The sequence below is a fragment of the Eptesicus fuscus genome, chromosome 2 (genome assembly GCF_027574615.1).
Source record: "Eptesicus fuscus isolate TK198812 chromosome 2, DD_ASM_mEF_20220401, whole genome shotgun sequence".
NCBI classification, from domain to species: domain Eukaryota; kingdom Metazoa; phylum Chordata; class Mammalia; order Chiroptera; family Vespertilionidae; genus Eptesicus; species Eptesicus fuscus.
In genome coordinates this window covers 8,975,505-8,987,753 of record NC_072474.1, presented here as the reverse complement: position 1 = coordinate 8,987,753, position 12,249 = coordinate 8,975,505, and the positions used below count along the sequence as shown (strand labels likewise).

At 35.7% G+C, this 12,249-nt stretch overlaps 1 protein-coding gene and 1 non-coding gene across 3 annotated transcripts in view; one reads left to right on the top strand and one right to left on the bottom strand.

Moving 5' to 3' along the window:
• Positions 1-12,249, top strand: part of FANCM (FA complementation group M) — a 78,267-nt gene that overhangs the window by 39,347 nt on the left and 26,671 nt on the right. For both annotated transcript variants that reach the window (XM_054725425.1, XM_054725420.1), the window contains 3 exons: positions 1,980-2,137; positions 3,680-3,835; positions 9,153-11,052. In XM_054725425.1, coding sequence (XP_054581400.1) covers positions 1,980-2,137; positions 3,680-3,835; positions 9,153-11,052 — 2,214 coding nt within the window. The remainder of the gene's footprint in view (positions 1-1,979; positions 2,138-3,679; positions 3,836-9,152; positions 11,053-12,249) is intronic.
• On the bottom strand, positions 3,179-3,285 carry LOC114229485 (U6 spliceosomal RNA). The gene has a single exon (XR_003615521.1). It is a non-coding gene; the product is annotated as a U6 spliceosomal RNA (small nuclear RNA).

The following is a 12,249-nucleotide window of genomic DNA, read 5'->3' as shown; positions in this document are numbered from 1 at the left end:
AACCGGTTAGGGCCTTTGCCAAATTTTTTATTCAAATGAAAAGATGTTATGTATTTTGAATTCTCTTGAACTTATTAAACTAATAATAGCATCAAAACTTGATTAGGTTGGCATAACTTATTCTTGTATTTTTATAAATGTTAATTAACTGTATGTTTAAAATTGTTTCTAAAATGCTACTTGGAATGGATGGCAAATTTTGTTAGTAACATTTTTTTTCTAATATTTTTAAATTTTATTTTTATTGATTAGAGAGAGGAAGAGAGAGAAACATAGATTGTTGTTCCACTTATTTGTGTATTCATTCGTTGATTCTTGTATGTGCCCTGACTGGGGATCAAACCTACAACCTTGGCATATTGGGATGACATTCTAACCAACTTTTTTTTTTTTTTTAGTGTAAACTGGGTTGTTTGTTTTTATTTACCGTATATTCCGGCTTATAAGACGACTTTTTAACCCAGGAAAATCTTCTATATGCCCAGTCATCTTATACGCCGGAAAATACGGTATTTAAAATTTTTTTTATTATGCATTGGTTTTGGATATACAGCTTAGTGGTTAGACAATCTATATATATAAAAGCCTAAACAACCAAACGATTGGTTGACTGGTCGCTATGATGCACTCTGACCACCAGGGAGCAGACACTCAACACAGGAGCTGCCCTCTGGTGGTCAGTGCGCTCCTACAGTGGTAGCACCGCTCAGCTGACCGGCGGGCGCCAGATGCTGGGCTCACAGCTGGCGAGCGCAGCTGCGGAGGCGCAAGCCTCTCCCGCCTCCACAGTAGCTACCAAGTGGCAGCAGCAGCAGGTGCAGTGGGTATCAGGCCAAAACCAGCAGTCTGACATCCCCCAAGGGGTCCTGGATTGCAAGAGGGCAAAGGCCAGGCTGAAGGACCCCACCAGTGCATGAATCCGTGCACCAGGCTTCTAGTCATATATATTAGTAAAATTCTAATACCTGTCATTTTTTGAAAATTGAGATATTAGCTTATGTTCATTTTTCTGTACTTTTTCCCCATTTTCCCTGAGTTTTCAAGTGTTAGTGATTCATCTTGCCAAGATTGTATGTATAAATGTATTGTCCTACCTATTAGTATATAATTCATGTGGTCTTAGAGGAATTTATTTAAAGTGACTAGGAAAATTGAATACCTTCCTATTTCAAAAGTCTTAGAGGTTCAGATTGTTAGATCTAAAAGGGACCTGGGGAGCACTTATGTCAAACCCCTTATTTTATAAAAGCCTGTTATACTATTTGGGATAGTGAAGACAGAAGTTTTCTGTTTCCTAATTCTGTAGTCTTTCTAATTTTTTTTCTTCCCTCATCTGTATTTGGCCAGAGTTTCTGCTTTATACTGTTTTCCTTTCCAGCTTGTCAATTAATTTTCCTATATAGAGATCATGGAAATCAAAAAGGGTTAATTTACTCTGTTGTGTTTTTTTGAAAGAATATTATTATGTTATTTTCTTAAAGCAGTAGATCTTTTCCACCACCCTTTACTCCATCCCACAATCCCAATTTAAGGCCATCTAAAAACCCTTTATTGTTTTGGGGTCCCCCCCACAAGCTTCAGATAACCTTTCTAATAACGTTATGATGGAATCATGATACTAGTTTCTATTTGTATGTTATCTGACTGTTTCATGCCAGGTCTTAGACAACAAAATGGAGCAAGTCCAAAAGAAGACAGGAATGAGCCTAGCTGTCTGGCTCTGTTCGGTTAATTAAGTCATTAGCAAAGTTAGCTCCTGGACTCCTAGACAGAAGGATGCATTAATTCTTTCAAAGAAGTGAGAGAAGTGTAGGAGATATGTAGAAGTATGAAGTGATAACTTAGAGTGGTTATAGGAAGAATACTATTTTTAATGAGTAGTCAGTGGTTTTAGCAAAGATGAGTAGACAGTTGTGTATATTTTGTGTTTGTCTGGCAGATTTTTTAAACCTCTTTTCAATTACTTTTCAACTTTATAGGATTGAGACAAAGTAATTCAAAGAAGGATTGGTTCTTATCAGAAGAAGAATTTAAATTATGGAACAGACTTTATAGATTAAGAGACAGTGATGAAATTAAGGAAATAACGTTGCCTCAAGTTCAGTTTCTGTCTTTTCAAAGTGAGGATAATGGATCAGTAAGTGAAACATGTTTTCCAATGTCCTTTATAGTGATTATGCAGTAGCTTTGGGAGTAAGGAGAATGTTCATGATCAGAATGTCACCTTAAAAATTTAAGAATATAAATAGTTTTTAAGAGATAATTAAAGTCTAAGTTTGTAAAACTTGTAATTTTCTTATATTCTTTATTGTGCATATATATTTATATGACCATGATATATTTACATAAGTTCTGCCTTTTCTTTTAAAAAAATATTTTTATTGATTTCAGAGAGGAAGGGAGATGGAGGGAGAAAAACATCAATGATAAGAGAGAATCGTTGATTGGCTGCCTCCTGCATGCCCCATACTGGGCACTGAGCCCGTAACCCAGGCATGTACCCCGACCAGGAATTAAAATGTGACCTCCTGATTCATAGGTTGACACTCAACCATTGAGCTACACTGGCTGGGCTATTCTGCCTTTTCTTTATTACTTTATGCCATATGAACATTTCTGTATAGGCAAAATGTAAATGATTATGTTACCCTGCGGTATACCATATTTTGACTGTTTCCCTGTTGTGTTTTAGAATTCTTTTTTTTTTTTAATGTATTTGAGAGAGAAAGAGAGAAAGGGAGAGAGAGAGAAACATCAACTCGTTCCACTTATTTATGCATTTATTGGTTGATTCTTGTATGTGCCCTGACTGGGGATCAAACCCACAACATTGGGGTATTGGAACGATGCTTTAATCAACTGATCTACCCAGCCAGGGCTAGAATTCTTTTCAATATGTTACTAACATAAAATTATACTATCATGAGCATCTGTGTACAAACTGGTTTTTATTTTCAGTTTTGAAATTATAATAAAACATTTATTTTGATGTTATGATTTATTTTGTTTTAAGAACAAATTTTTAGTAAACTTAATGAAAGCCAAAGGTAATTGTCAAAGGTTACTTTTGTACCCAAAAAGCTGGAAAAACAACCTCAGGAAAGATTCCTTTTAGAAGATATATAGTGCTTGAAAAATATGGCTATTCAGGATTTTTTAAAAAAATTATTTATTGTTTAAAAATATGGAACACTTCACGAATTTGCATGTTATCCTTGCGCTGGGGCCATGCTAATCTCCTCTGTATTGTTCCAATTTTAGTATATATGCTGCCGAAGTGAGCACCAGGATTTGTATTTTTTATTCACTAACTGGAAAAGTGAGGAATGGTAGCAGGCACGAAGAATTAGGATTAGTATCACTGAGAGATTATGAATGCCTCCTTAATAGATTATTGGATATGAATAGTAGTTTTGAAACCACACATTTTTCTTAAATATTATTCAACATGGAACTACATAAACAGGAATATGGTCAACTAGTAACTCATGTAATATTTATTTTAAAAATGTATTTAAAGGTCAGCTTTGTACTTTATGAAATTATTTTTTTCTTCTGAGATTTTAGTTGAAAGTATAAAAATGAGTTCATATTATTTATGCATTAAATGTTTTTTTAAAAATCAGTTTGTGAAATCTAAGTGTTTTTATCACTTTTACTATTTTAAAAATGAATCAAGACTCAAGAACCAACCATTGGAATTCGTCAACTCTCTCTATCTGAATGGAGGCTATGGCAAGATCATCCTTTTCCTACATATCAAATTGACCACTCAGATCGATGCCATCATTTTATAAGCATTATGCAAATGATAGAAGGAATGAGACATGAAGAGGTAGGTTTTTTCATAAATTTTAAAAATATATATTTTATTGATTTCAGAGAGGAAGGGAGAGGGAGAGAGAGATAGAAACATCAATGATGATAGAGAATCATTGATTGGCTGCCTACTGGGGGTCCACCTGGGCATGTGCCCTGACCAGAAATCGAACCCTGACCTCCTGGTTCATATGTTGATGCTCAACCACTGAGCCACGCCGTCTGGCGAGGTAGGTTTTTATTGTAATTTTCTCTTGCTGGTATGATGTGAAACTAGAATACTTAATCTTTATTCTCCTTAATTTGAAGTCATTATTATAAGAAACAAGTATTGCCTTGGCCAGTGTGGCTCAGTTGGTTGAGCATCATCCCATGCACTGGAAGGTCGGTGGTTCGATTCCTAGTTAGGGCGTATGCCCAGATTGCGGGTTTGGACCCTGCTCAGGAGGCAAAACGATTGATGTGTCTCTCTCTATATCTCTCTCTCTCCCATTCCCCCTCCTTCCCTCTCTTTCGCTCTTGCTCTTCCTTTCCCTCTCCCTCTCTCAAATCAATTTTAAAAAATAAGATATTAGTATTTATTATAAATGATAGTTGTAATATTTTGTTTTTCTATATAGCTCCTTGTGATCTCAATAAGGAACCAGTTTTCTGCCATAGAAGTAGAATTAATTAGAGGAATATTTCTGTAAATATTGATAGACCAGAGTAAACTTTAAAAAAATCTTTGTTGTTGAAAGTTTTACATATGTCCTCTTTTCCCCCATTGACCTCTTCTAGCCTACCCCCACCCCAGGTCTTTACCACCCTGTTGTCTGTGTCCATGGGTTATGCATATATGCATACAAGTTCTTTGGTTGATCTCTTCCCACCCACCCACCCTCCCCTGCCTTCTCTCTGAGGTTTGATGGTCTGTTCCATGCTTCTATGTTTTATAAATATTTTTCTTTGTTCAGATCATTTGTAGTTGAAGCACACTTGCCACCATTTAAAAAAGCTCTGCAGCATTCCCCAGCCATTCACATATTCATCTTGACCTGGACAGTCCATTTATCTGCATAGCCCACAGAAACCTCAGTCTTTAAATATGAAATGTTCTCCTTTTTTTTTACTTTTAATTCAAACTAGCCCCACCCAGCACGCTGACTCACCTGCCTCCTTCTTCCTTGCATGTCTACTCCCTTAATTATTGAGGCCTCAGGACTCAGCATCAAATACTCTTAGGAATAAAACCTCGGGACTGATGACCACGGAGACAGAATTTTAGTCAAAGTAGAGATAACATCTAGGCCTCAGTTGTATTTCAGCTCCAGGCCCAGAAAAGCAGCAAAACCAGATGAAGTGACGCCATGGCTGACATCAGGACTAGGTGCAGTGATCAATGACTCCTACCCTAGAGACCATGGCTAGCTCCCTTCATCATCATGATTAATGATGTTTCCCCTATATAACCCATTGCCTGGAAACATTGCTGAGCTCACCTATCTTAGGGCAGGGGCCCCTTCCTAAAAATAAACCCTTATGTCTTTGCTGCAAATCCCTGTTAGTGTCTTATTGGGCTTTGGTGCTCACAGGCAAATGAACCCCTTTAGTCTGGTAATGATACTGGACACAAAGGGTCCATTATTGCCTGTCGCCTCTAAGCCAGTAAGCAGATACAAGGTTGAATCTTTTGTGAGCATTTATTTATTCTAATTGTCAGTAGCAGAGAGTAGCAGGTATGGCACCTTCAAAAACTGCTCTAACATCTCCCACCAGTTGGCTCATTTTATAGGGATAGGGAATAAAAACTACGTGCAGTGTGGAGGGTGTAGCAGGATGAGGGCTGCAGAGTATGTAGTCAGTGTGTCCACCTCCAGAATCTTGAAGTCCAATGACAAGGTAGTTAATCTTTTAACCATGGCAAACAGCTTATCCCATCCTTGGAATCGGAGAATGGACAGCATTCCTGGGACAAACTCCCAGAGGGGGGCCAGTTTCCAAACACAGCATCCAGGTCAGGGTCCACTTTCTTTGATCAAGACAGAACAGGCATGATTAATAACATCTATGAGCATTACTAGTGCCTCACCATTCCTCCTCACCTCCGCCCCTATCAATAACATATGGTAGCACAGAAGATTTTTAATAGGAACAAGATCCTTTCAACCACTTTTTGCTTTAGGCTTCTAACTTTGTTACCTGTAATGGTCATTTAGAATTGGCACGTGGATGGCCACATCTTATCCAAGGTATGCAATTATGAGTAAATTAATCCTAATCTTCCTATTTGCATCACTTTGATTTTTCTGCCATTATTGCAATAATGTTTTAAGACATAATAAAATTTAATCATCAAACACCTCTTTACTAGTAGCTGTTGCTGCGTTTTTTGTTTTTTTTTAATATCTTTATTGATTTCAGAGAGGAAGGGAAGGGAGAGATTGAAATATCAATGATGAGAGAGAATCATTGCTTGGCTGCCTCCTGCACACCCTCTACTGGAGACTGAGCCTGAAACCCAGGCATGTGCCCTTAACCAGAATCGAACGCTGGACCATTCAGTTCACAGGCTGACGCTTTATCCACTGAGCCAAACTGGCTAGGGCAGCAGTTGCTGTTTTCAATTAATGTAATCTGTAATGCTATTCTTCTCAAGTAAATTAACTTTAATCAACATTGTAATATATTAATTTCAACTTAATTAAAATTAGTTGAAATTCCTTGTCAGGAAGAGGGAGCTATTCTTTATTTTGGTCTTATATGGAAGAACCAAGAAACAAGCAGCATGTAATATCTATAATAATAAAAGCATAATATGCTAATTAGACCGGACGTCCTTCCAGACAAAGTCGCAGTGGCCAGGCCCCTTGCACGAATTTCGTGCATCGGGCCTCTAGTTGTTTATATGACCCTGGGTTGGGAAAAGGGATCTAGCTTCTTGCTTTTGGATCTAATTCAACTTTATTAGACTATGTTGTCTCAAGTATGGTTTTAAAAGTCAGTGAAAATTAGAGCAGTTCCTTTGGCAGTGGAAGTAAAGTTGTATAAACCCTTGTATTTCTTCATAGGCATTTTCCCATTGAGAAACAAATAGTCTGAAAAACCTAAATACAAGCCTGGGAGTCCATCATTTTGGATTTTATCCATGGCACTCACATTTTTTCTTTGACCAGTCAAACTCATTGCATTTATAGGCTTCTATTGACCAGAGTAAATTTTAATACATGTAATGATTTATTAAACTTTGTAATTTAGGATTTTTGTTAGATGAGATTTATTGAAATGTTGCCAATGACATAGGTCATTTGGTATACCTCTTATATCCTGGTGGTAGTTTAGAGAATTATTGATTCCTTGAGTAGTTTCTTGATTATTATTCTTTGAGAGGGTCAGGATGATGAACCTATTCAAGAGTGAAATCTAAAATGCCTGGGTTAGAATCCAAACACTACCTCTTACTAATAGTGCATTTGTAAGACACTTAACCTCTTTATGCTTCAGATTCATCTATAAAATGGGGGTATTGTTAATACCTTCTTTACATGGTTGTTGTAGGATTAAAAGACTTGCTAGACATAAACCATTTAGAACAGTAACTGGCACATAGTAAGTACTCAGTGGCTTGTAGCTGCTCTTTTTATTATCAGTTATTATTCATGAATAGTATATGTAAATAAAGAAATTAGTTGTGAATACCAGCAAAACCTGTGTCATCAAATTAACATATATTTATTTAGTGTCCTCTATATGCCATGTTCTGTTCCTGGCCTTGCGGCTACATCAGGGAAGAAGCCAGATAAAATATTTTGTCAGCCCTGGCCAGTGTGGCTCGGTGGGTTGAGTGTCATCCCCTGTACCAAAGGTTCATGGGTTGGATTCCCAGTCAGGGCATATGCCCAGGTTTTGGGCTTAATCCCCAGTAGGGGGGCGTGCAGGAGACAGCGAATCGATATTTCTAGCATCCATGATTCTCTCTCTCTCTCTCTCTTCTCTCTCTCTCTCTCTCTCTCTCTTTCTCTCTTCTCCCCCCCTTTCTCTCTAAAATTAATAAAAACATTAAAAAAGATATTATGCCGAAACTGGTTTGGCTCAGTGGATAGAGCGTCGGCCTGCGGACTCAAGGGTCCCAGGTTCGATTCCGGTCAAGGGCATGTACCTTGGTTGCAGGCACATCCCCAGTAGGGGGTGTGCAAGAGGCAGCTGATCGATGTTTCTCTCTCATCGATGTTTCTAACTCTCTATCCCTCTCTCTTCCTCTCTGTAAAAAATCAATAAAATATATTTTTAAAAAAAAAGATATTATGTCAGTGGAGAGCATATGCACTACCAGGGAGACAAACATCCTCACATTAATATTTATTGTATTTACTCAAAAAGTGGAGAGTTAATTGCTTAAGTCCCTGAGTAGTAGAGGAATCATGATTAAAGTAGCCCTCATGGGGAAGAGGGAAGGATGAGCCAGGAGTGATGGGGACTCATTTTAAACTTAGAGATAATTAAGACTTAGAAATTCACTATAAGAGTTCTTGGTTGGGAAATTTCTTGAAAATACTCATATGTGGAATCTAATGAACAAAATAAACTGATGAACAAAATAAACTGATGAGCAAAATAGATCCAGAGCCATAGAAGCATGGAATAGACTGAAGATTCTCAAGAGAGAAGGCAGGGATGGGGGTTGCGTGGGGAGAGATTAACCAAAAAACTTATATGCATAGCCCATGGACACAGACAATAGTGTGGTGAAGGCCTGGGGAGGGGCGTGGGAGCGGGGTGGAGAGGGTGAATGGGAGAAAAAGGGGGACATCTGTAATACTTTCAATAATAAAGATAAATTAAAAAAATAAAACAGTCTATTCTAGCCTATAGTACACATATAAGTATCATTATTTCAGATGTTCTAAAAGCTGTTCTTAGTTTACCTTCAAAAGGAGAGTAATTTAACATATAGACGTGTGCTTTACATTTATATATATTAATTTCTTAAGTATGTATTTTTAGGAAATTAGAATAATTGTTCAATTAAATGTTAGAAGTGAAAAAACTTAGTGTTTATAATCTTTATTTTATGCATTCATTAAATTTGTTCTTTCTACAAATAGTTATCATGGGTCTTCCCCATGTATTAAGTACTGGGGAAACAAGAATATTAATGGATTAAAGAAAGTTATGATAATTTCATAGTTGTTTCATTTATAATTTTATTTAATTTATCAGAATACTTTTTAAGGTTTAAGAAAATCATTTGAATAATATTGTTTGGAAAATATTTTAACATAGAGTAAAACTCATCTCTTAGAATTGTTTTTTTTTTGTTTTGTTTTCTTGTGACTTTTTCATTTTCTTTATAGGGAGAATGCAGCTATGAATTGGAAATTAAATCTTATTTACAAATGGAAGATGTTAGCTCAACATTTAGTGCTCCCAGGAACAAATCTAATCTTCTTGTCAATGGCAACTTTACTAGTAACAAGAAATATTCATTTACAAGGAATATAAATGAAGGCAATTTATTCTCAATGACAGAGTCTGATGAAGAATGTGCTGAAATTTTTAAACAGACTCGTATCAAACCTACTAAAATTACCTCTCTTAAGAGAAAAGCTTCTAAAAAACTGAAAAAAGATCAGCCTAAAAAAGAAAATAATGATGTTGTTATGGATTCTTTAGATACTGATGGCAAGTCTACTGTTGAAAATATTTTTCAGGTAGACCTAAATGATAAAAGGGCATTAGATATAGAGGAAGTTGCTGCCACATGTGCCATCAATGAAAATGTTGTTAATCAGCCATGTAGATTATTAACGGAATGTCAGATTACAAATAAATCTACTAATTCATTTACTGGAAGTTTTTTAGATTCTGGTTATAACAGTTTCAGTGATGAGAAATCTGTTTCATGTAGCTTATTTCTTCCATTTGAGGAAGAGCTTGTTATAGCTAGAACAGATGACCAATTTTATAATTGTTATTCACTTACAAAAGAGGTACTAGTTAATGTAGAGAGATTTTTATCTCATTCTCCTCCACCTCTCAATGGACTCTCAAATTTGGAACATGAAATTACTAAGGGTTCTGCACTTGAAAATTTGCTTTACTCACCCTGCACAGAGTATTTACAAAACAATAAACCTACCTGTTTGATATCACATTCAACTGTCAGTTCTCAACAGAATTTAGAATCGAATTCACTTAAATTTATTAATCATCCTTCTGAAAAAAAATGCCTTTATAGTACAACTAATGATAAGATTGTTGATGAGCCCAGCTTCTGTGACTATGATGATAAAGTACGTAAAGATGTTGAAAATGAAACTTTAGTAACCAACAATCATACTCAAATAAACACAGGTCCTCCACAATACTTAGTTGAAGAAAACAATTGTGGTATTGATAACAATGGGCTTCAAGTATTGTTCACGGATCAGGATGAGAGTTTACCACTATTTGAAGAAGATAATACAGAATTTAAAGATATGAGCCGTTCTTCCTCGAATAATGAATGCAAATCTTTACATGTGTCAGACAAAACTTGTATAAACAAAATGGCACTGGTTTCTCACTTCTTAATTTCTGATGAACTTTTGTTAGACAATAATTCTGAACCCCAAGATCAAATTATCTATGATACTAATAGTAAATCTCATGAAGATTTGACAGGTATACAAGAGGAAAAACTGAAGAGTGATGAATATGTTCTTGACTGCTCTAAGGATTTATTTTCTGTTACCTTTGATTTAGGATTTTGTATTCCAGATTCTGATGATGAAATATTAGACCATGCATCAAATACAAATAAGAATAAAACTTCAGATGATCTACTTGGAACATGTTTAGATATCAAGGAGATAAGTGATGCAAATTATGTTTCAACTCAAGCAGTAATAACAGATCATGTTGATAGTTCTAGGAGTAGAACCATTACTATCTCATCAAGTGAAGATAAGCAGAGTCCAACTTCTTCACGTTTTCCATTGAGTATAGCAAAAAATAAACAATTTATGTTGCCTGGTTATTCTCAGTTTTCTTTGCCAGTATGGGAAAAAGTTATGAGTACACCCCTTTCTGAATCAAGCACATTGAACTCTAAAAAGAGAAAGGAAATGCCTCGGATACTAGATTCTGATAAGGTAAATTCACAAAGTTTCAAAGAAACATTGAACTCAACTTTTGATGATTCAGGACTTTTTATAGAAAAGGCTAAAAACGGGGAACAAATCAATCTACATCAATCCTGTCATTCTGCTGGAGGTAAGATTTCATCTTTCTAGAATAAATTACTCTAGATAAACTTCTGTAATTTCTCAAAATGTAATTGCTCAGTTTATGGTGTGTTGAATTATATAATTGATGTATTATATATTTTTAAAGTTGATGCTTACTGATTATGTTATCTATGTATATATTTATGGCATGTATGCCATTAGAAAGGTATTACACTGTGAAATATAGAAGTGTAAGATTTGGCCCTAGCCTTTGACTGTAAAACAAACAATTGTGTGACATACACATTTGAAAAGATACCAGTAAAATGTGTAAAGAACTACTAAAGGAATAATAAGATAGTGGATGTTTAGGAGATAGAGAAAATGTCAAAATTTTGAAGTGGATTAGATTAGATTTTTAAATGTAAATTTTCATTTTGGCTCCTTGGGAATATGGATATGTTGAAAGTAATAAAGAGAGAATTGCCGAAACCAGTTTGGCTCAGTGGATAGAGCGTCAGCCTGCGGACTAAAAGGTCCCAGGTTCGATTCTGGTCAAGGGCACGTACCTTGGTTGCAGGCACATCCCCAATAGGGGGCGTGCAGGAGGCAGCTGATTGATGTTTCTAACTCTCTATCTCTTTCCCTTCCTCTCTGTAAAAAATCAGTAAAATATATTTTTTAAAAAAAGAGAGAGAGAATTTAGAAGTTATAAAATAGTGGGGAAAAGTACAAGAAGGAAAGTGTAAGATTTTGAGGGGGTAGTGTAAAGAAGAGGGTTTATATAGCAAAATAGTTGAGAAGTAATACTAATCGGAGGATTGAGATAAGAGCACAGAAGCTCTTGGGGAATCTGCATTTCTGTGAGCTAATTCTGCACAGTTACAGAAAAACAAGAAAATACAGTAATAGATGCTGTAGTTAAAAGGAAAGCCTTCTGGAATTAGTTGGTTATTATAACTGAGTCCTGCATTTAATTCTAGCTGCCTTAGAAGATAATGAAAAAAGAAAAAGTTGGATTATAGAGTGCTCATTTGTAAAAAGGATTTATTCCAAGTTTATCTGTCTGGGTAGATGTTTTATTGTCATAGAGTATGAAGAGAAATTTACTATGTAAATTTGTGTTAGTTTTTTTTTTCTTTCTTTAAAAAATATTTTTAAAATGTTTTTATTGGTTTTTAGAAAGAGAAGAAGGGAGAGGAATAGAGAGATAGAAACATTGATGAGAGAGAAACATCATCAA